Genomic DNA, 25111 nt, shown 5'->3' on the forward strand with positions numbered 1-25111 from the left:
GGGGCAGGAGATGGGGGAGAGGATGGACTGAAAACAGCATGAAAGAACTTTGGGGGGACGTCTATATGAGGATTGTTGTGGTGATTGCATTATTGTATACTTTTTTTTCCATTTTAAGAGCTAATTATTTTGAACTGATTTCAGACTTAGAGAAAAGCTGCACAAATAGTACAAAGATTTCCCATATCCCCTTCACCCAGGTTTCCCTAATGCTCAAAGCATCCATAACCATGTTACAATTATGAAAACCAGGAAATTAATCTTGGTACAATACAGTTAGCTAAACTCTAGGCCTTATGCTAATTTCACCAGTTCTTCTACTCAATTTCCTATTCTGTTCTGGGATCCCACATTCCACTTAGCTATTCTATCTCCTCAGTCACCTCTAATTGGTAACAATCTTTCCTTGTCTTCATGACTTTGACACTTTTCATGAAGACTAGTCATTCATTTTGTAGAATGTCTTTCATTTGGGGTTTGTTTGAGGTTTTTCATTATTGGAATGAGTTTATGCATTTTTGGCAAGACTATCACAGAAGTGATAATGTGTTTTCCTCAGTGCATCTTATCAAGGGGTCCATGATATTGATAGGTCTTGTTACTGATGATGCAATCTTTAGTGCTTGGCTAAGGGGGTTTCTCCACTGTAAAGTTACTATTCTTCTCTTTGTAGTTAATAAATATCCTGGCAGAAATACCCCGAAACTATGCAAATATCCTGTTTCTCCTCCAATTTTTGCCAAATAATTTTTATATCCAATGGTGGATCTTCTCTGCAACAATGATTATTGTAGTGTTAAAATTTTTTCCTTTCTTTCCACATTTTTTTATTTTTAATTTTTAAGAAACATTTTATTTTGAAATAATTATAGATTCATGAGAAGTTGCAAAGATAGTACGGAGAGGTCCCACGTACCCTTCACCTAGTTTCCCCCAATGATTACATCTTACAAACCTATAATATCAAAACCAAGAAATTGGTGTCAAGTGTGTATATTTCTATGTCATTTTACCACATGTACAGATTCGTGTAACCACCACCACAATCGGGATACAGAACCATTCCATCACCATCATACAACTGTACACTTAAGGATAACATAAAGCAGTATGTAACTGTTAGCTCTTATTATCGTTGCTGTTTTCTCTTGGAGCATCTCTGTCCTCTACTAGGAATGCTACTGGACTAAGATGCTCAAGCAAAGGCCAGTCCAAGCAATACTCAAAGGACGGAAGGGGCCTCTCCTTTTTTTGCATGAGTCCCAGACTATTGCTCTATTGGATAAAACATTCGTCGCCAATACCTGGGCCTAGAACAGCTCTAGCACTGTTGGAGATTCACAGAGTTGTCTCCTGCACATCCATGTGGGCTCCCATTTGCTGTCATCTTCTCTCTCCATAGTGACTATCTTTCTGTTATTTCAATATACAAATCGAATGCATCCTTCTTCAGGGTCTTTGCACTTGCTGTTCCCTTTGTCTAGAATGTTCTCCTGATAGATATTCAGTGACCAGCTGGCATGTCATCTATTTAGAAAGAGCTTCCTGGGCCACCTAGTCTAAATCTGCCCCTCACTGCTAGTTCCAGCTTCTCTCTATCATGTGACTCCGTTTTATTTCCATTATGGCATTTATCACTAGAATAAGTTATCTTGGTTATTTATTTGCTAACTTGTTGATCCCCATCCCCGCTAGAATGTAAGCTACACAAATGCATGGGTATTGTCTGTGTTGTCTACTGCTGTATTTCACTATTTGTCAAGTGACCATGACCATACCCCTTGGAAGAGCTCCCCGCCACCTTCCTTCTCATTCTCTCTCCTCCTTTCTTCTCTTTCCTCTAACTCTTTTTATGTCCCCTCCCTATTCCAACACATACCCATTACGATAAAAAATGAAATATACAATCACATTGGAGGAATCACAAACAAATCCAGTGACTTCCACCTACACTCTCCCAGTCTTTCTGCAATGACTCTCTCCTTCCCAACCCTTTTCCTTGGCTCTCTGCCTGTCCTTGATGGGTACTTGCAGAAGGAATGCCCAGAAAGGAGGACTCTCACTAAATTGTCTCTAAGCTGTTTACTCATGAACTGCATTTAAGCTCATAGGAAAGGTTTCCCAGGAAATCTGCCAGCTTCTCACCACTCCCTCTCTTGTCCTTTGCTCCCTCTCAATCTAGTTAGCCCTGTGATGATTATTTCTGTGGAGTGGCATATATCCGTGCCATTAATTCTACATATTTCTAGGGGAAAAGGAATTGAGAAGAAGGAAAGACTGATTATTTATCAAGTAAAAGACATTTCTCCTCTCTCTGGACAGCCAGGTAGATTTTCTGAACTCATTTCTGCCCTGAAATGGGGCAGCTGCTTCTGAAATGAGTCCTCTGCGTTGGGGTGGGCTCTGTTTTTACGGCCAGTGGGTAATAGCATTTCCTGATTTATGAATTGGCATCTGGGGTATGTGCTGAGCCCCTGGATGGATTCATCATGGGGAGAACAGCCGTATAAATAATCCTGTCACATAAAATTATTGTTCTCATTTTGATTTTTTAAAAATTTCCTTTTGTATGGTGGTGGGATTTAGGCTATTTTAGTGGGAAAGCAGGAGAAGGATGAGTTATTTGTCCTCTTTTTTTTTTTCTATAAGACAAAAATGTACAGCTATTCTCTAGAAACAGTGACTTACATAGAAGACAATTACCAAAATGGTTTAATTATTTGAGGGACTGTTGGCACTTTCCTTAAAGCCAAAGCCAAGGTCTTGGCCTGAGGTGAGATGTAGGGAGTTCGATCTCATGAGTCTGGCCAGGATCCATTTGGGAATTTTTTTTTAATTGGTAAAGAGAAAGTCATTTCATTCATCTTTCTCCCATGGATTTCTTCCATCTTCCCAAATCAGTGTGAGGGTTAATTCAAATGCACCAAATGCTTGTTGGGCATCTACAGGATACAAATTGCCACGAGGGTCTCCTGGGGCTGCAAAGGTAAACATAAGCAGGAGTGTGCAAGCTGGAGGGTGTGGGTGAGGATGCCTGAGAGTGAAGCACTTTGAAGGCCTTTGAAGCACGCACACCATTTCCCTGGTGAGGCAAGTCACAGGGTGTCCTGGACAGACAGCAGGACAGAAGCAGAGGCTCAGGGGCAAGGATACACTGTGTGGCTGAACAGAAAACCAGTGACTGTTGGCAGTTTATACTTTATGTATTTAATGTCCTCCTCCCCCGTGAACTTGTAACCTCCCTGAGGACAAGGACCCTGCCTGACTTTTGTTATACCCAATACTTTGTCCCCTGACCTTGAGGTTTAACACATAGTAGGTCAGGAGAAACCACACTGTTTTCTATAAAAGGCCAGATAGTTTATATTTTAGACTTTCCAGAGGCCATATGGTCTCTGTTTCAACTACTCAACTCTGCTATTGTGGTAAAAGCAGCCACAGACGATACATAAACGAACGGGCAGGATTGGGTTCCAATAAAACTTTATTTACAAAAACAGATGGTCTGTCAGGTTTGAATTATAGTTTCCCAACCCCTGTATTAGGTCAACAATAAGTACTTGTTGAATTGAGTTGAAAGAATATCATTTAATAACAAGTGCATCTCACGTTAAAAAAACACCAAATATGACCTGACAAAGCAAATAACAGTTGAACGTGTTAAAAAAATGATTTTCTATGTAGAAAGATTCCAGTGATACCCATAATATACAATCTATCATATAAGCATATTTTAAAGAATGAGTCCCTTGCATAAAATTGGAATTTCTGAATCTTCTCCAGTACACAGGATGTTGCACAGACACCATCTCTTTCCAGGCTCCAGAGGGCCAAAAAAAGAGACAGGAATCTCTCTCCTATTTCACTAGGCTGGAGAGAAGTGGTACCAGGAATCCAGGAGTGCCAACCAAGGGACTCGGAAGCAGGATTCTTCTGGTGGCTGTGGCCTTGGGGAGGAGGCCAGCTGGGGCTGTTGAGCTGTCTCTAACCAGTATATCTAACTGTGGGGGTTTCTGTTCTTTCCTTTAATTTATTTCTTTGTTGTCATGGCAGAATAAACTCCAAATTCCAGGGGTCAACTAAGCGCCTGCCACCAGCTCATGCGAGGCCAAAAAAAGGCTTGGTGTCATCAGTCAATGCCAACTAGTTAATAATGACCAGCCTTCTCATTAATGGCCCGAGGCGGGGGTCCTCAGGCAGCAAAGGCTCCAGCAGAGAGACTTGCAAGCGGCTACAAGGGGAGCATGGTTTGCAAGAAGCATTTCTGCTGGCCACTTTCAAGGGCGTATCCACCCATGCTCAGCTCTTGAGGAAGGTCGTAATTAGTTTTATTCCCTTCAGTGCACACGGTGAATGCAGCAGGAGTTGGCATTTGGAGAGCCATTGGAGTCTGTCCCTCTCATCTTCACTAGCCTCAGGTTTATGTCTATAACTAAGAAATATCAAGATTGCAAGAAGTCCATGAAGAGAAAAGAAACTTTCAAGTGTCAGGGCTCCAGGCAAGGAGAGGCCACTGCAAAGGAAAGCTGATCATGACTTAGCTGGCTCTGTACCCACGGTGTCTCTTGCAAACTGCAGCTGGTGAGCACACTGCTAAATAGTAAACTCCTAGAGGGCATCGGTGTCTTGCCCATCTTTGCATCTTCCCAGCATGGGGACCTACACCCAGAGTTGCGGGGACAAATATTTCCAGGCCTCTTTGTATGCTGTGGTCATCAGGACAGTGCTTCCCAACCAGTGAGTGGAGGCACACTGGGATGCTGAAGATGAGCTGTAAGTGTGCTACCATGTTGATTCTTTCCGCCCTTGGGGCAGCCAATAAATGCCTAGAGAGGACAGTGCCCCCAGAGCCTGATGCCCTCTGGTCATGAGGGGCCCTCCATTACCCCAGTGAACTGTACAAATACATTCACTTTCCATGTCTATCTTAACAAAATAACAGGTTGGAAAGCATTGATCTTGTCCACAAGTGAGAAAACTGAGACGCAGAAGATCTCACAACCAGTCTAGGACTTGATTCCGGTTAGCCTCACTGTGTGTCCAGCGCTGATCTGCTACCCCACAGCTTCACACTAAACTGCTGACAACTGTTGAAGCCAAATTGCTGAAATTGAGAAATTACTTGAATAAAAACTAGTGGAGAGTCAGATGATATCATAAGCACTGCTTGAAACGTGAGTTGGATGCCCAAAGCTTAAGTCAACTTATTGCCAGTGTATGCAAGATGTTATTCCCTAGACCAGTGGCTTTCATGTTGACCACGACTCAAGGAAGAGATGCATTTTACATCACAACCCAGGTTACATATACATGCATGTATATAGTTTCACAAGTAGTACTTACCCTTACGATGCTTGATGGCCACTGCTCTGTTCGATTTTATTCTATTCCATTTAAAAAAAAATTCTGGTCATGACCCTTTAAATTGATTTCGTGACCCACTAAATTGATTTCTCAACCCTCTAATGTGTCATGACCGGCAGTTTGAAAAACACTGGCCTGACCCCATTCCAGCTCCTCCGCCCTCCTCAGAGACTGGGAAAACAGAAGGTGAATGTGGAGAAGGATGAGACAAGAGATTGAGATAAAAATAAGGAGGAAAGTGGGAGGAATACCAAAACTGGGATAAAGGAAAGAATGGGCATGAAATGAGACAAAGGAGATGTGAACAGGAAGTAGGTGACATGATGAGAAAAGGCTAACTCTGAACTGACAGATTTATGTCTACGAAAGCTGTTCCCAAGCTCCACACTCATTTTGGCTATATTTATTACAAGAATCTTCCCTGTCAGCTTTAATGGCCATTGCCATGATAATGCTGTCTGCTTGTCTGGAGGTTGTCTTGTCTGTCAGCATCATCTCAAATTCCTTATGGTCCCTCCCAGAGAGAATTTTCCACCTGCTCTTTAGGGATCTGGGCTCTAGAAAGATCTAGAAAGCATTGGGTAAATTACCCAGGAATAAAGAAACTGATCACACTTGCTCCACTCACACCAATGTACCAACCACAATGGGCTCTCTGGACTTCTGATTTGGGTCTAAACAACAAACTCTTGGGTACCAAGAAGATAGCTTTAGAAGGTAACAGGAAAGTGAAAAATCAGAGATTGAGAAGAGATTAGTTTATGAAGTAACTGCAAATTTACATACTCCAATGACCAGTAAGTCTCTAAGGAGTTTTGATTGCATACCCTGTAGTAAAAAAATTTTCAAGCATGCACCTACAGTGCACATATATTTGTTTATAAATAATATACATGTTCTACTTATTAACATCATAGCATTATTAAATGCACATAAAATTAGGAAGTAAAGAAGTGAGATAAAGATAAAATAGCATCTTAATTTTTATTTTATTATGAATGATACAAAACATTTTACTATAGTTGAGAAAATTATTATTAATAATGGTGAGACTGATGTGTTAGGATAGGCTTCATTGTTTGTGAAAATCTTTGCTGAGCATTCAGTGATATGGGATTCTGAGGTCCAGGGTTTCATTTATTTCAACACTTTGTTTTAATGGCTGTCATAACAGAAAAAGTCACCTCACATAGACACAGAGACGCAAACAGCACATTGTCGGCTACGCTTACCAAATCAAGGAACTTTTTTTGGACTCATGCACCAATTATGTGAAGATTGTTGTCAAAATTCAGCTAGCAGATTTCCATCTTCTCTGACGTCAATCAGCGGTTCTTTCAACTAATCAGAAGGTGCCGAATTTTTGTATTTTTTAACAAATGGGTCAAAACTCTCTGAAACTCTTCATTTGAAAGATTTTTAGCCAAGTACAAGATTCTGTTTCCAAGTTTTTCACGTTTTTAGGTATGAGTTTTTAAAGTGTTACACTTACTCATTATCAACAACAAAATCACATAAAGACGAAAATGTTCCCAAACATCCTTTTTTTCCTTCCAAAATGGTCTCTCTACGCCATAAATTCTTTCTAAAAGTAGTTACTTTCTCACTCATTGTTCACACATTACCTTCACATTGAGGGGGCAGCTGAAGTGCTGAATTTTTCAAAGTTATCAGCAAAGTGGCATACTTCTGACAGCTGCTTGTCAGAACTGAAAAGGGCAGAAAATGTGGAACATTTTGGTTCTTTTAAAAGAAAAATCTTTAATTACTTTTCCATAACCAGCAAACCTCTATGTCGTACAAAAAGTCTTCATGGTCACTCTCACCTCATTGCAAAGTATTGTCAAAATTCTATTTAAAGGATTGTTTTCAAAACATTGATAGTATCTGTCGCACATAACTTGCAAATTTATTGTAATATACTGAAACTGAATCAGCCAGTAAGAACACCAAAATCTACCACTCAGAGTCGTGGAACTGTCACGCACCTCAGTGCCTTCCTGTCACGTGAGTGGTTGACATACAGACCGAGGCAGGAAAACAGTATCCAGTATCAACCGTATATTAAATATGAGTAAAGCTTAATTTCTTGTTTTAAATAGAAACATAATAGAAGTTCTAATAGTTTCTTCCCTTGACCCATCGGATCAGCTTAACACCCGTTGGCATCAAAGTGCGCTTAAATAGCACTACACTAGAGAAGCAAAAAGGGTGCTAAATGCTTTAGAGCTGTGTCTTTGGTGTTCTGGAGCAAAATGACAAATAATAAATTGAATTAATAATTAATTGTATATTAATTATTAATTACACTAATTAATATGATTATATTATAATATAATATTTTAATTAATTAATTAATTACAATCAATAAATGAATTGCTTCCTCTAAATTATGTGAATTCTGATATTCAGTTATCAGCATCCATGTAATTGTTGAAGATAGAGTAATAAATATTTGAGAATAAATGATGGCCTGTAAATGAAGAACCATCTGAGAACATGCAAAATGATATAATACATTAACACTAGGTGAGAACTGTATAACTTTGAATGGCGACAGTGGGTGAGAGGCAGAATTTTAACAATTTAATAAAATTGATGACTTTTAGAGAAGGACAGTGGGTTGTGGATTAAGGTTGGGGACTCAGCCCAGAACTGAAGAGGACTCTACACGCCTAGGATAGAAGAGAGACAGTCCTGGGAATTCATGTGAGCCCAAGCGAGCCAGAGGTCAGTTAGCTGAAAGGAAAGAAGAGCGGCCCCAAAGCCTGGGTGTAACCTTGAGGCTGTGATCAAAAGAACCCTTGTTCCCCCAACTCTGGAGAGTGGAGACCAAGATTCAGCCTGTGCCTAGAGATGGAACAGTACGAAAGAAGACAGACCAGGTTCAGGCCCGGAGCCAGGGAGGCCAGCTGTGAGAAGGTAGAAAAAACCAGAAGAGATGGGGAAGATAAAAATGAAGTCTTCCTAGTGAAGGTTCCATAATCCACCAGTTGCTCTGGGTGATCCTGGTAAAGCGAATTCTATGATCAAATGAGTTTAGGAGACACGACCTCCTGAATTTGCCACCTTACCCCAGCTGGGAGATTTCTCATACTCGTTAGCACATTAAATGTTCTAAGAAATGCTACAGTCAAAATATCTGCTTAATTCAGATTTCTTCGAATGTATTTGACCAAAGAAAGCTCTAAAATAGATATATATATCTCCTGCAAAACTTTTCCTCTGAGAATAAAATTTGGAGAATCTTAAACAAAGGATGCTCAAAGCAGTATGGAGGCAAGGGTCAGGCGGGAGACCTTGCTACGTGTCATGCTTCATGTGTGTATTGCTTGTGTCCTGAGATGCCCTCACCTTAATGAGTGATCATTTATCTCCGAGTCTTGTGGATTAAAGGGTGGCTTCAGGGCAGCAGTTCTGCCCCTCGAGGGGCCTCTCCTCTTACCCTGAAGGTAACCTCAAGCGTGAGTGGGGACCCTCGCCAAAGGCAGTGTAACAGGGAAGCGAACTGGGCACAAACAGTCCACTAGAAGAGCCAAGGAGCCCTCAGTGCCCTTGGACTCGGGCTGTGAGGCCACAGCTGACGGGGAAGTATGGCCAGTGGAGGCCACCTGGTCTGCTCTCTGCCATTGAGGGCACCAAAAAACCAGGGGTCTGATATGCCCTGGAGCAGATAGGAGCGACTTTATGAACGATGGAAGTAAAAATATTATAGGTGGAACTTTTTTCAATAAAATATAGACACCACTCTAATGGACCAGCATATCGAAAACAATAAAAATGAAAGGTAAGATTTATTGAGTCTTCATTCTGTGCCAGACACTGCACGAAGAATTTTATGTATGTTTTCTAATTTCTTCACTGTAAGCACCCAGGCAGTGGGCACTAGCGTATCCCCACATCACAGCTGAGAAGACGGAAGTGCCCAGAGCTTAAATTACTTGTCCAAGGTCGTATAGGTAGAAAGTGGCAGAGTTAGGACAGAAACCAGGGCTGGTGGTTCTGGTTCACGCTCAAGTCACCCAGCAGGTAACTGGACAGTCTTCTGCACCAGCTCTGAGCCCTCTTGGAGGGGGATAGACCTATTTCTATATCTGTTTCTCACTCCTTCATTTTTTGCACAACTTTCTTTAAATAAACATCCAGATAGTCCCCCTCAACCATTACACATTCCCTTGAAATGATTGCATCGTCTCGGAGTCAGTTTCAAACTCATGTGTCCGTTGACTCCGCGTAATATTTGAAATGCACTTAAGAGACTCAGATCAGATACAATTCTGCCATTTGTAATGTCTCCTTTTATACCTATATTGCATTTGGTAAAGTCATGTGACATCACTAATGCCAACTAGTCATCTTGAACAATGGCACAAATTAACAGGCATCTATTTACTTTTGAAAACGTCTCATCAATACTCAAACTGAGTACACAATTTACTTAAGGATCCCATATTTCCAGCCTTTCTTTCTGCAGAACTCAAGCACAAGTCAGTCATCATGGAACTTAACTACTTCCATTCAGATGCCACTCCTGGAGGACGGGGGAGAGGGCTGGGAGTGTGGGAGTCAGCTTCTGTCCTCAGGGGGTCTAAGAGGGGGCGGGAAGCTGACAGCTGCCTGCGGAATTGAGGATTGGCTAGGGAAACACTCCAAGAGCTCAGGCCTCCAGACTAGAGTGCCCCCATGATACCCACCCAAAAGCACGAGGAGAATGTGCCCTTCAAGCTGACATCCTTTCCTCCTGAGGCCTGACTCCATGAGGAACTGGGTTTCCAGGGTGATCCCCACCGGAGGATCACTTTATTTTCAATGCCCTGCAAGCTGGAGTTCGCTCCCACCCTACCCCTACAGAGCTTCCAGATCTGGGCCTTCCTTCCGCTCCTCTCTATTCTGCACACTGCCTAGCCCTGTGCTAGGCACTTAATAAACACACATGTTGGGGGGAGACTGAAAGGTGGCAGAGATGCAGCCACTGGCCCCGTTTGCCCATGCTGAGGCATCTCCTCACGTGCTGCTAAGTGGAATATTATGGGTGGTTGTCTTGAAATGGCACTTCGAGTGCCCGAAAGTATCGAGACACAGGTGCTGAGTGGAGAGGAGGTCTGACTGTCAGGGCAATTGCCGAGACAGATGCTGAATGGAGTTGAGGACTAGAGGGCTGCCACGGCTCCCCTAGTCAGCCGGCCCTTGGCTTTCCTGGTCTTTCCTCCTGCTCCCCACCAACCCCTCATCCACCGCTCCCCTAGGTTTGTATACCAGCTCTTCTTCTCTTGTTCTGGGCAGAGAGAAGGAGGACCAGCCATTTTATTTTATTTTATTTGTTTTTCTTTTTGAGGAAGATTAGCTCTGAGCTAACTACTGCCAATCCTCCTCTTTTTGCTGGGTTAGACTGGCCCTCAGCTAACATCCGTGCCCATCTTCCTCTACTTTATACACGGGATGCCTACCACAGTATGGCTTTTGCCAAGCAGTGCCATGTCCACACCCGGGATCCGAACCGGCGAACCCTGGGCCACAGAGAAGCAGAACGTGTGAACTTAAAGTCTGCACCACCGGGCTGGCCCCAGAACCAGGCATTTTAGAAATACTGACAGACAAAGAGGCAGAAGCTATTTCAGGTGCTCAGTCCGTGATAACCTCAAGTCCAAGAGGGCTGGACTCAAAAGTTCTAAAATTCCTTCCCTAGAGCAGAAGCAGAGTTGCAAGAAAAATCCATCAAGCCCTGCAGAGGTGACGCGGCTGTGTTAGATTGGGGTGGGAGACCACAGGCTCCTGGCCCTTCAGTCTCCTGGTGGCAGCACTAACAGGAATGAAGGGAGTGTTCAGCCTTAGTATTTTCTGAGGGGCTTTGAAATGGATGGGGTCCCAGGGTACCCCGAGGAGCTGGCGCCCACAGCTGAACTGGTCCTTAGTCCCCACACAGTGGTTTATCCAGGCACCTCTACCTGTGGCAACAATCCATTTCCTAAGAGAGTTGGTAATAATCATAATGATAATGATGATGACAACACCCACAATTTGCCAGGAGCCTACCACACTTTACATAGATTACCTTAATCCTGAGCCCCGAAAGGTTGTTATCATCATGTGCATCTCATACTTGAAGAAACTGAAGCATAAACTGCCTGAGCGACTTGCTCCCAGTGGCAGAGCTGGTGAGCACAGTGGGCCAGGATGAAAACCCAAGTTCACGGGCCATCCATGACCACCCTGTGGTTTCTATCCTGCACACGTGTCTGCCTTCCAGTCACCCCACGACCATCCGAGACTTCCTCTCAGGGAGCCTCCTGAACCCGAACATATTCAGATGTTGGAGACTTTCATGCCACTCGAGTGACCACCAGGAAGCATGTCTGTTGGAAAAGGAGAGTGGGGTCATGGGGGTGCTTTTCAACCCCTCTCTGGGATGGGGTGACTGGATCTGGGGCCCCATGTACCCCAGAATGCTCTAGAATAGATGTTGCACTGGGCATCTTGTCTTACGTTGCATGAGGCTGGAACTAACACAGAATAAACAAGAGATCTCCTTCGTGGGGCAGCAGGGGTAGTCTGACTTCTTATTATCACCCCCCACCATATACCTCATTCAGCCCCCCTGCAACCTCCAGCAAGTCCTTTCGCCATCTAAGGCTTGTTTTGGCATCTGAGGAGTAGGGTACAGAACTTTCCTGCTGGAAAGATCTGAAGATGGAGAGTATCTCTTGCCTCTACAGAGAGCTCCCCGTCCCTCACTGGGGGAGGGGGCTGGAGAAGACACTGTAGTGGGAGCTGAGCTGGATCCTAACCCTGCTCCTCTCCCAACCTGCTGTGTGACACTGGACAAGCTATTTGCTTCTCTGGGCTTCTATTCGCTCACCAGTCGTAGGGGGAAAAGGGAGTGGAACCCGAGAAGCCTTGAGGGCTTTTCCAGTTCTCAGGTTTTATGACGCTCTGGAGAATCTAGCCTACCAGCACCTAGTGACCATAGGATACCAGAGTGGGAAGTCATTTCTCCTGTTTGGGTCCCTCTAGTTCTGCGACAGTAAAATGGAGACATTTTGCCTGTATAGAGAAGGAAGTGAGAAGGTCTCAGTAATGACACACTGGAACCTTCGGGATCAGCTCCAGACAAATGGGAAGGCTCCGCGTGAGTGGAACTGGGTGAAACGGTGCAGCAGCGCTTCTCTTCCGAGTGCCTGAGGTGGTTCCATGCCCTGCCACTCACTCCCAATCCTGCGATTCAAGTGCCCCCTCCCAGGAGCTATCAGAAACAGCTCAGTCTGGGTGCCAGGAGGAACGTCCAAACAGGCTTGTCACAGTGTCAGCCATCCAGATGCAAACTGGAACGTACAGCTCGGTCCCCTGCGGCGGCAGGTAGAACGTCAGAGAGATGCCCGAGTACCCGCAAATGCACCTCACGGGAGATGTGCCCAGGGACCCAGTGCCGATCGGGTCGGAATCGTTATTACAGGAGCCCATCACCTTTGGCCTCAGAAACTATCTCCACGACAGTACCTTATGCAAGTTGCTGTTGGCAGAGCTCCGAGACCATCAGACATCATGTCAGCCTCCCCTGGGAGGCAGGCTGGGGATGGGGAGGGACACTGAGGCACAAAGAAGGAGTAATGGCTCCTTCATCACACAGGGAGTCCCTGGTGGAGGCACCGTCTAGTCAGGGGAATGAGCCCCAAGGGCATGAGCTGTCTTGGACCACGACACACACCACCTCCTCCTGAACTGAACTTCCCTCTGAAACTCTCAACGTGGTAAAAACCACAGTCACCAAAGCATCCTCTCACGATTCCCTCCCACTGGGCAGTCTTACCCTTCTCTCCACTTCCCAGCCCCAAGCAAAGATTAGCCCTGAGCTAATCTTGAAAAGACACACAAGAGCAGAGAAGGCAATAGCACCCTCAACAGGCCCCTTCCCTGGGCCACCTTGCCTCCCTGGGAAGCCTTCCCTGACAACTCGATTTAAAACTGCAACCCTTGAGCCAGAGCAGGTCTCCAGGTCCCACTTACCCTGCTCCATCTCCCTTTCCCATAGCAGTTATCCCCTGCTAATCTACTATGTAATTTACCTGGTACGCTGATTGCTTCCTCTTGCTAAAAGGCAAGCTCCCGAAGTCAGGGATGTGGATCTCTTTCTTCACTGTTGTACCCCCAGTGCCTAGGCTAGTGTTTACACACAGTAGGTGCTCAGTAAGTGTTTGTGGAGTGAATGAATGAACCAGGCCTCAGGAACGGCCCTTGCTACTTCACTGCTGGTTATGCTGCAAGGAGCCAAGGCGAGTTGCCCCACCTGGCCCTGCTTTCCTAGGTAACTGCCCCCAGCAGGTGGATCGACCGCCAGACCCACCTCCTCAGCCTCCGCAGGCATCTGTGCCCTGGATCACAGCTAGGACTTGAGTGCTACCAACTCGTGAGGGGGACAGGCTGTGAGTGTCCCCAGGCACCTGGAAGCAGACCCACTGTCAACAGGAGTCAGTAAAACAAAGAACACTTATGAAAGACGGCTTTGGCCCAGATGCAACGGAAAGTGTATCTCAAAAGCAGAAATGTGTTGGAGGCCCCTGCTTTCAGGCAGGGAGAGCTGGTGTGTGGGATGGCAGAGATGCTGAAATCAACTGCGAAATCTGCCACTTGCTCTGGGGCCTATCAAAGAAGAGACTTGCCTTGTGTGGGGGACAGCTCCTTCTCCTCCGGTTAGGGGCTGCTCCAGGGCACCTGAGGACAGCCCGGCTCTGCCACCTCATCTCCTTATTTTTCTGCCCCGCTGACATTTCCTCTTACTTCCCTCCCATCGGTTTGGCAGGCTTTTATCGCAGTGACTTCAGTGTGCATAGACAGTCTCTTGGGAGTGCTGGAGTTGTAGTAAACACACATCATATACATACACATGGACATGTACAAAGCAGGAAGGAAGCTGACGGAGACACGCAGACAGGGGAAGGTGTGCATGTGTGTACACATATGCACATTCAGACACACACACGCACGCGTGCATATACCCTACAGAGATACCCAGCGTGGTGGAGAAGAGAGGAAAAGGACAGAGAAACGTAATGTGACACTGAAAGAGACAGGTAGATCCTGACAAAATGACACTGATACCTAGCAGGGCTCACTCAAACACTCCAAGAAAAAGTATACAGGGAAAGCACCCTTGCTGAGCAAGAAATAGAGAGGAATTCACAGATCCTTAATACCAGAAACAATATCCGGGCTGGAAATTGTTCAATTTGCAAATAATCGTCATATTAGCTAAGATTTGTTCGATGTTCACTCGGTTCTAGATGCTGAGCCAAGCGCCTTGCACATGCATTATCTCATTTAATCCTCATCACCGCCCAGGAGATCAATACTATTTACTACATCTCCACTTTACAGATTACAGACGGAGACCTGGGTGATCCGAGCCGGCCTCTCTCTCCCACCGCGTCACCTACCGCATTCCACTTTCTCACTCCGAGGCAGCCCTTCTGGCCACCCCGGAAACACCAAGTCATGTTCCCATCTCACGGCCTTGGTGCTAGCTGTTCCTTCTGTCTGCACGATGATTTTTCCCCAGACAGTCGCCTCTTGCCACTTCACTTAATCCTGCTCTCCGCTCAAAAGGTCCCTCCTCCGAATGCTTCCTCTGATCACCTTCTGATGACATTCCCCACCATGCTCCCGGACCAAACTTAATTCCTCCTGAGTCTTTTATTTTTCATTGTACTCACCACTACCTGACATATGTCATTCATTCATTCACTCATTCACTTATTCACTCATTTATTGTCTGTCTCTGCCTAAAACATAAGTTCTATGAGGGCAGGGAATCCATCTTGTTTCCACTGAATCTCTAATATCTAGAAAGTATCTAGAAAGTGCCTGTCTCATACTAGATTCTCAATAAATGTTTGTTCATATTGAATGAATGACTGAGGTGCTGAGGAGGTTACTAATTTGTCAATGGTCACAGGGCCAGGAAGGATATAGTGTTTGTGTGCACAGACATGTACACATGTACACACACACACACACCCCCCACTCCATTCTTTACCTCTATTAGTTACACAATCCTTACTTCCAACCTTCTGATCACATGATTGGCTCCCTTGGCAACCCCCTCCCCCATCCTTAGGAGATTTCCAAATGTCACCTCATTATCATAAACTCAGTTGTGGTTGAAAAACAAGACACTCATTTCACCTTTATGGCTCTGAAGAGATTTCAGGAACTCAGGACATGAAAGATTATAACAAAAGATGTTCCCATTGCTTTTATTGCTCAGGAAATTCCAAGGGTTTTGGCAGCTCTGCGCCAGAAATGGGGGCGAAGACCAAATATATATTTCTTATTATAAATCACAATATCACAGTTATGTATATTACATATGACTAGCGTGTCAGATCTATCATATTATTATTTAAGAGATGGTTAAAGTAGGCTATTTAAGTTTAGACAGAAATTTATTTTAAAAAAACACAAAGTAAAATACTTCAGGACAGGCCAAAATTCCTGGTAGTGACAAACAGATGACTTGAAGTCTGGGAAATCCTTCCCTTGTCTGAAGTGCACTCTTTTGATTATATAAGTTTGAAATTGGAAATTAAGATAAGCAATAGATAATTCATATCAGCCCCTTTCTTTTCCAATTCTGGTTCACTGAAGACACTGGGGATGCATTCATTCATTCATTCATTCATTCATCAAGTAATTATCAAGGGTCTCTTAGGTGAGGTTTAGGCAGACAAAGAAGACACAAGACTGCCCTCAAGCTGCGTCTGGCAGGAGACAAAGGCAAGGAAGCCATCACAGCCCAGTCTGAGGAGAGCCGCCACGGAGGTGTCTACCATGTCAGGAATCACTAACTGGAGAATGCGACACCAGAGCTGAGTTCTGAGGGTCAGGGAAAAATCAGCCAGATGAGCAAGGGAAGTGCCTGCCAGGGAGAGCAGACAGAACTGCTGAGCAGAGTCGGCCCTGCAGTCTTCTGACCCATCACGGTTAAGACCGACCACCAGCAGACGGAGGCTGGAATCAGTCCCGGCAGCCCAGGTTCTGTAAATCCCCAGTATATCTACCAAGCTGCTCTTGCTCCAAGCTCTATGTGGTGTGCCCAGGCAATAGAGCAGTCTGTGGGGTCTCCACTGGGACTGGAACCCTGCTCCTTGCCCATCTTGACCTCAACCTAGACTCTTGTGCTCCATAGATCACCCAGAATCTTGATGCCACCACTTGCCCAACTCCAAACATGGCCAATGTCCAGACACTCCTGTTGCAATGTCATAACAATAAGAGCCTCCATTTATCAAGGCCTCACTCTGTGCCAGGCTTGGTTCAAGCTTATTACATGGGTTATGCCATTTGATCCTTGGAACAACGCTATTGGACATGATTATTACCTCCATGTGACAGTTGAGAACATTGAGTCTTAAAGAGGTTAAGGAACTTACCTGAGATCACACTTAGTAAATAGTGGAGCCAAGGTTCATGCTCAGATACTCTGACATCAAGGCCTGCGCATTAACCATTGTGCTACACTACCACTCCCCACAAAGAATCTGCCACCCCATTGAATACTAGTGTTGGCCCAGCTGTTGGGGGCCATGGATTGTGATTTTGGTGGCAAACCTCCCTCCATCTCCTTGAGGAGCAACCCCAGAACGGATGAATAGGCCTTGGCCCTATCCAGTCCTGCCTTCCTTTCCTTTCCAATAATCCAGAGCTCCCAGCATGCCTCGCTGCCAAGCCTGAATGGGTACAGACCACTGACCATGCTCTCGGGGAAGCAGAATGGCTGAGGACAAGGAGCTCAGAATCCTGACGCAGTTATCAGAGGAGGCTTCATACAGCTTATATTGTCCACCTGTGGAAGTTCTTACATGTTTTAAATTCCAGATTCAGAAATCCTGGCTTTCAGGTCAGGTAAGAGATCCTCAAATATTCAATGCCTTGTGGAGGTCTTGGGTTTTCGCCAAAGGGTTCATTTCACAAAGGAAACCTGCTTCCCCTCAGTGTCTCGGCCTCAAAGGTAGGGAGAGAGTGGGGAGTATGGGTCCCATTGAAAAAGAGCAAGGGATGAAAGCAGAGGAGCCGCGTCATACCCGGTCCTGACTCGCAGGGTAAAGTGTTCCCCTCTCGGCCCCACATCAGGCAATTCCCAAGCCATGGGAGCCTCAACAAGGGCACCACAATGGGTCCCAGTGTCGCTGATAGGGAGTCCCACACCAAGAGAAGATGTCATCGAGCTCTTGGGGAGGGTGGAGCTGCTGTGGGCTGCCAACGCATAATGTACAAGCCCTGTGGGTGGCATAATGTGGTATTCATCTCCCTCACTCTGCAGAGAGGGGACAGGCAGAACAATCCAGACTCTGTCAGCAAGGTCCTCTGGGGAGTTCAGGCCTCGCTAATGAAGATGAATAAGAGAGAGACTCTGCCCCTCAAGGCTGCTGCCTTTGCCGCATACATATTCATGGGCTAGAGAGACAGCTCCTGGGAATGACCCATCCCACACAGAGCTGACAGGCAGGCATATGGCAGTGCTAATCCACTCTTGAGGTGGGTGTGTCTTGTGGGGTGGAACACTCTGGGTAGTGAATTAGGGCATGCTGGGAAATACCCTTAAATATGTGGAATTTCGAAGACAAAATTTATTCCCTTGCCGGCTGCAGACATATGAGTCCTGGTATGAATTCAAGGACCCCTGAAGAACTTACTAGTTCTCAGCTCAGTTCCAGAAGCAAGTCCAACTTTGCTACTTCCTACTCAGTATCAGCTAACAGTAATCCCTGCACCGTATCTATTCTCCCTGGCTTGGCCTCATGGAATTTGCTAGAAGTTCCATGTTAGAGTTACAGGTACACACGAAGGCTCAGGACATATGCCGTGTCACCTCATCTCACACACACAGACCCTGTGTTCTGAATCTCCACCCATCTGACTCTTCCATGATGTTCCCTCAACGAGGAAATTTGGAAAACAATTCTTGCTCACCGTAGACCTCCAAGGTTCAAGAAGAAGACCTTGGTGGCAGGTTATACCTTGTGGAGAGAAATCTAGACAAAAGACTTGGGCATCTGTACCACGTTTCTTCAAAAGAGAATCAATGTTGGCCCTGAATGTATATACACCATCCTTTTGAAGTTGGTAGATTTGTTCTAGACTCAGGGGTAAATGTTTCATTCCCTGTTTCAGCTCACTCAGCCTCAGTCCCCAGGCAGCAAAACCGAAAGGATGCACGCTGAGCCAAATAAATCAAATCCCCTCTCTGCCGCTGGCCTCCTGTAGGTTTCCACAGAGTCACAGGCTAGTACTTAGCTGCAAGAGCAACATCTAACAGAGCCCAGAGCCTTACCTGCCTTTCTGACATGATGTAGAGTTGCTCGTGGTCCTTGGAGAAGGCCATGTCCCGGAGGACGGGGCCGGGGTCTACCACCTGTACCGTCTCATACTGGAGGGCGTTGCCCCTGGGCCCATCCACCCGGATCTGTGGAGAAGAGGAAAAGGAGAGCCGATGTGAGTTCAGATCCCACACTGCCTATAGTCAAGCTTCAGCCCAGAGATCCTCCCAACAGCCAAGGGAGACACAGAGAGCTCGCCTCCACGGTGCCCAGAGGCCAGGCCCGTAGGAGCAGGAGTGACACAAGTCAACCATGGGCCTCACACTCAGAACAGCAAAGAGAAAGGAAGCGGGAGAGACCAAACTGGGCTTCACAAAGAATCCGGTGTTATGCTGTCTGGTTCCCTAGGCCTCAGGCTTAAGTTTTTGAGGCCTTGCTTCTAGGTCTTTGGAGAAGAGGATGGAGTTGGTATTGGGGAGAGTGGTCTAGGGACTGGGTGAATGGCGGATAATTGAAGTTGCCTCAGATCAGAGTGTCATCCTGTAGCAGAAAGGCTGCATTTATTATTTACTATATTGTTATTATTTGCTATATTATTTGCTACATTTGTTGGCAGAAAAAATTTGGGTGTAAGGACGTGGGCTGGTTTTTTGAAACTGCTACACAGCTACCATTGCCTCACCTTGGAGAGGAACAAGGAACCAAGGCCAGAAGTTTCACACCAAGTGGGCTCGTTCTGGCCATTAAACCACTGGCTCACACTTCAGATTTTGGCTCAGATATAGGGTCCCAAAACCTCCTGGAAGTTCTATGCATGTCCCCAGAGAAGGGGATGTGAGCATTCCAAGAAAACATGTTGCGGGCATGAGTCATCCTCAGTCTTCTGAGAACACTTAGCAGTGTAGACGATCTCCAGGCCATCCACAAGTCCTTCCCAGAGCTGCTTGGACAATGTGGAGACAACTGGGAAAGACTTTTGCCCACATCCACCATGGCTGAGGACAAATCTAGAAAATAGAGGGGCTTTCAACCCCACATGATGCTCATCTAACCCTGGGTGTGGCCCAGGTCCCTAGAATCAACCATCACAGGTCTGAGCTCACAGATTCGACACAATCACTGCCCAGTGCTAATAATGCCACCCACATAAGTTGGGACCAAACATTACTCAGAATGTGGGAAGAGTGAAGGGAACACTGGCGGGAGACAGGAAGAGGCCCAAGGTAGAGAATCACAAACTTGATGAGAAGCCATTTGTATAAGACTCTGTAAGGTACCACAGTGTAGTTTTAGCGATTTCAATAACAACTAAAGAAAAAATTATACTCCAGATATTCACCTCATATATTCTTACTTTAAGTTTTTAATATTTAACTTCTAACCTCTCATGAGATCAACGAGAACAGAAGAGTCATTCAGAGGAACTAAATTACAGAGGGGATGCCACGTCAATGTCAACTGACGACATCAATTCATCTGAAAGTCCACTGCCTCTCGTTTCTGTTGAATTCACTCAACTCTGACACTAGATTATTTTGTGATTTAGGTGGTTGATTTTAGGTTTGTTTCAGGCTCTGTTTGTTTATTTCCCTTTTAAGCATTATTTTTAAGTCCTTCCTAGACGTCAGGCACTGGCAGATGGTTTTGCACATACTTTCTTGTTGATATAATGCTCTCAATCCTATGGGTTTAGTGTTCATTTGTCCTGACTTACATGGCCTCTCCAGCATCCACGCCACCCTCTCCCGCCTTTTGGGTGGGGTTGGACCCACCCTCAGCTTCCTGGGGTAGTTCTTGATGGGCATAAGCAAATCAGTTTAATCTCACTCGGTTGCCACAGTGATAGAAAGAAAGCAGCCCCGAGGCAATTAATGTGAGCAGTCAGAGCAAAGCAGTGTTTCCTGATGGAGGAAGAGAGGATCTCTCCTCTCCCTCAGTAGGGTCAAAGAACTGTTGGCAGCCCTCTTACAAGAAGGAGGGAGCTGGAACCAGGAAAGGTCAGGCACAGAGATGGAAAAACATTGGTCTTTGGTGATGTCCCTAAGCCACTGAATCAAAACAACCCCGAAACCTGCCCTATGTTGGGACTTTTTAGTTACTCGAGATATTTCCCCACTGTTAAAGTAAAAAAAAGCTTTTTGCAACATCAAAAGTCCTCCCTGATATTGCGATAGAACAGACGAGGAAAATGAGACCCAGCTGCAATAAACAACTAGCCTGAGCTATAAAATCGGGGGACAGGGGGCTGGCCTGGTGGTGCAGTGGTTAAGTTCGCACGTCCCGCTTCTCAGCGGCCCGGGGTTCACTGGTTCAGATCCCGGGTACAGACATGGCACTGCTTGGCCTGCCATGCTGTGGTAGGCGTCCCACATATAAAGTAGAGGAAGATGGGCACGGATGTTAGCTCAGGGCCAGTCTTCCTCAGCAAAGAAGAGGAGGACTGGCAGTAGTTAGCTCAGGGCTAATCTTCCTCAAAAAATAAATAAATAAATAAATAAAAATAAAATAAAATCGGGGAACAGAAGTAGAATCCAGTTTGACTCTGAAGTCTGTGTTTTCCCTATCACCCTTATATGAGAGCTTGTTCCTTGACAGGTTTTTTGTTTGCTCCCTGGGGGGCGCCACCTAAATAAAAGCAGGTGGCTGAGGTCAGTGTCTGTCTCTGGTCTGTACAGTTCCAGAGGCTTTCGTCAATCAGTCCTGATTTTGATGCTGAAATACTTGAGCTTGAGTATTATTTATTGTAAAAGTGAAGAAAGCAATGAATAAAGCTAAAACTTCTCTTTGCTGATTTCCAATTAAGCTCAAAAAAAAAAAAATGAAAGAAAAACAGGTAAAGGAATTAAAGAGAATATGTTTAGCTCTGAAAATCAAAATGCCTCAGATTCCAATAGCCCTCCTGCTTCTGTGCCCACCCCCAAGCCACCAGATGTCCACCCTGGCCAGGTCCTTCCTTAATCAGAATGAAACTGGAGTTCATGCAAAACCAATTGGGATTACCACCCAAGTCTGACTTTGCGGTGATGGCCTTGGCCCCCAGCCCAGCCAGGCTTCATCCGAAGCTGTGAGTCACCTCTGAAGCGGCAGCACAAGTGACAAGAGGAATACTGAGCGCCCTGGCTGGTCTCCAGCACCCTCAGGTCCCCTAGGGAATGCTGGCAGAACTGAGTCCCATTGGGTGCCCATGTCTGATCCCCAAAGGAAATTGGATTCAGTGCCTAAGCACTCTTCTTCATCATTTGGCTCCAATGTCCCTGCTCTTTAGGATGAGGAGACATGCTGGATGTAGGTGGACATCAGAGGAAACCAGGTGAACCGGGGCAGGGGCAGGGAGATGGAGCGGGGAGCACCAACAGGGCAAGTTTTCACAGGCCTGGCCTTCCCCACTTCTGCGCTCTGCCTGGTGGGAAGTCCGTCTGCCTGGTGGGAAGTCCGTCGTTGGAGAGGTATGGCTGCTTCTCCCCCTGTTCCACCCCACCCCAATCCACTACTTGTTTCAGAAAACAGAAAGGAAAGCATGCATTCATCCATCTGCTGAAAGAATCTCACACAAGATACGGACAGAAGGAGTTTGTGGTAGGATTTGCTGAATGAAGGACAATCATAAAATTTAGGTAGGATGGACCAGCTGCTGGCTCTTGGGCCCTTACATGAACCATGGCAACAAGAGCTGCTAATGATTGAGTGGCTACTATGTGTCAGGTAGGATGCTAGGCATTCTGCATGTCTCTACGTTCTCATAACTCTGTGAAGTAAGTATCAATATTATCCTATTTACAGGTGAGGCACAGAGAGGTTTAATAACTTGTTCATGGTCACACTTCTAGTGAGCACCATGGCCTCGACCCACACCAGGGTCTGACTCATTCCAGGGTCCATGCGTCTATGCATTGATGTACTATACTAACACGTGGTGAGCCAGGTCCTGTTGGTTATATAAACCTGCATACCTTCAACAAAGGAAAGTAGTTGATGTTAGACAAACATCACCCTGGGAGTGCTGGAGGACCCATGTCTACGTCTATGGCAGTTCTTTCGGGAGAGAATCATGCATATGAACGAGGAAGATGCTGTCGTAAATTTTCGAATAACAATCTCTTAAATTTTTGTTTGATACCTTGCAAAGCACTCTTAAATAACATTATCTCATCTGATGGCTATAAAATTTTTATGATCTTGACTGCTGGCGTAATTGTTCTCATTTTACCGGTGAAGAAATTGAGATTGGGGCTGCTCTGTGCCTTGCCCAAAGGTCAATGATAAACCAACGACAGTCAGGACTAGAACCCAGGTCTCCCAGTTCCAAGCTCAGCACTTGCCTCTTAGCTATTTAGCTTTTCCAAAAGGCTTTGACAAGGTTCCACATGAAAGGTATTTAAAAATAATGAATCTCTGTGGGACTTCGGGCAGTTTGGCCGTAGAGGGAGAACTGACTTAGAGACAGAGAAAGACATATTTCTGTGTGAAGAAGTGGGAATGGGAGGACCCCCAAGTCCTCGTGTTATGACTAGTCTTATTCAATATTTTTTATTAGTGGTCTGGAGCAGGGGGCTGGGACATTTGCAGATGATTCTAGGCTCTTTGGAATAGCAAGGAGGCCACTGATGGAGATCAACTCCAGAAAGATGGTGCATCCTCTGCAGGGCCTGCGGGGGAGAATGAGCTGTACATGGGCAGAGGGACCTTGGACTGCAGTCTCCCGGGGCAGAGATCATGCCTGCCGTATTCAGCACTGCAGCCCCACTGCCTGGCACGGTCCCCAAGACATGGTCAGTGCTCAATAAGTTGTTACTGACAAGCGTTGGTGAGTGTGTGGAGAAAAGGGAATTCTTGTACACTGTTGGTGGGAATGTAAATTGGTGCAGCCACTATGGAAAACAGCATGGAAGTTCCTCAAAAAATTAAAGATAGAACTACTATATGACCCAGCAATCCCGCTCCTGCATATATATCCAAAGGAAATGGAATCAGGATCTCAAAGGGATATCTGCACGCCCATGTTCATTGCAGCATTATTCACAACAGCCAAGACATGGATACAACCTAAATGTCCATTGACAGATGAATAAAGAAAATGTGACATATATATATATATATTTATTATATAATATATATATTATTCAGCCTTTAGAAAATGGAAATCCTGCTATTTGTGACAATTATGGATGAACCTGGAGAACATTATGTTAAGTGAAATAATCTAGTCACAGAAAGACAAATACTTCATGATCCCACTTAGATGAGGAATCTAAAATAATCAAACTCACAAAAGCACAGAGTGGAACGGTGGTTGCTAGGGGTTGGGGGGTGAGGGAAATGAGGAGATGTTGGTCAAGGGGTACAGAGTTTCAGTGATAAGATGAGTAAGTTCTGGAGATCTAATATACAGCAATGTGATTCTAGTTAGTAATACTGAATTGTATACCTGAAATTTGCTAAGAGGGTAGATCTTAAGTGTTCTCGTCACAAAATGAAAGAGAAAGAAAATGGTAATGGAGGTGAGGTGATGGATACGTTAATTAGCTTGATTGCAGCAATTATTTCACAATATATACAGATATCAAAATATCAAGTTGTATACCTTAAATATATACAATTTTTATTTATCAACTATACCTCAATAAAGATGGAAAAAAATAAGTAGCTGCTAAATAAATGATCAACTCCTTCTGGGGAAAACCACCCTCATTCTACCAACCCGACGATGGACTCTGAGCTGATCAAGGCAAGATGGGGGTAACATCAAAATGTGATCAAGGTAAGAGGCAGGACGAAGGAAGGAGAGCTCGGTGTCATCATTTACTGCTCCCAATACTCCATGATAGCCAGAAAGGCCAACCAAATGTCAGGTAGCATTCAAATGGGATTTCAGGGGAAAACCGACAAACAGAAGCCATTCTCCTGGCCCAGTTCACCTGCACACAGAATATCATGTTCAGTCCACCCTTGATAAGGAAGAAACACAATCTAGATGCCTGCAACTCGAGAACAGCCTAGGAAAGAGCCCCCCAGGCCACAAAGACATAGTTAAGATGAAAGGAGACACGTTGACCAATGGCTGTGGTTCAGTCACCCAGGCAGGGGCCACCCATAAGCTCATGAGGTGACAGCTCAGAACAAACTAGATTTATTATTGTACATATAGGACAAATAAGATTTATCATTTTTCACAGTGTAGACGATACTTGTGGATCACCTAAGTGGTAAGAAGGGATGAAAACAGAAATTGATTTTTTTAAGGTAGAAAAGGTAAAGAAGCCACTAATGTAAATTTGGGCATTTAGAAGAAGTTAGTCTCTGAGGCTGACACCAGGGAGGAAACTGCATTCTAACCCCAAGTGTCCCTTGACGGGGTGACACTCCACACTCATTCATCATCCACCATGTGTGTATGGAACGGCCACTGTGTTCTAGGCTCAGAGCTGGCTTCTGGATGA

At 45.3% G+C, this 25111-nt stretch overlaps 1 protein-coding gene across 1 annotated transcript in view; it reads right to left on the minus strand.

The window, feature by feature from the left end:
• Positions 1-25111, minus strand: part of PLXNA4 (plexin A4) — a 432364-nt gene that overhangs the window by 141678 nt on the left and 265575 nt on the right. The window contains exon 4 of the mRNA XM_070616607.1: positions 18689-18820. Within this exon, the coding sequence (XP_070472708.1) occupies positions 18689-18820 (132 nt within the window). The remainder of the gene's footprint in view (positions 1-18688; positions 18821-25111) is intronic.

Source organism: Equus przewalskii, chromosome 4 (genome assembly GCF_037783145.1).
Source record: "Equus przewalskii isolate Varuska chromosome 4, EquPr2, whole genome shotgun sequence".
Classification (NCBI taxonomy): Eukaryota; Metazoa; Chordata; class Mammalia; order Perissodactyla; family Equidae; genus Equus; species Equus przewalskii.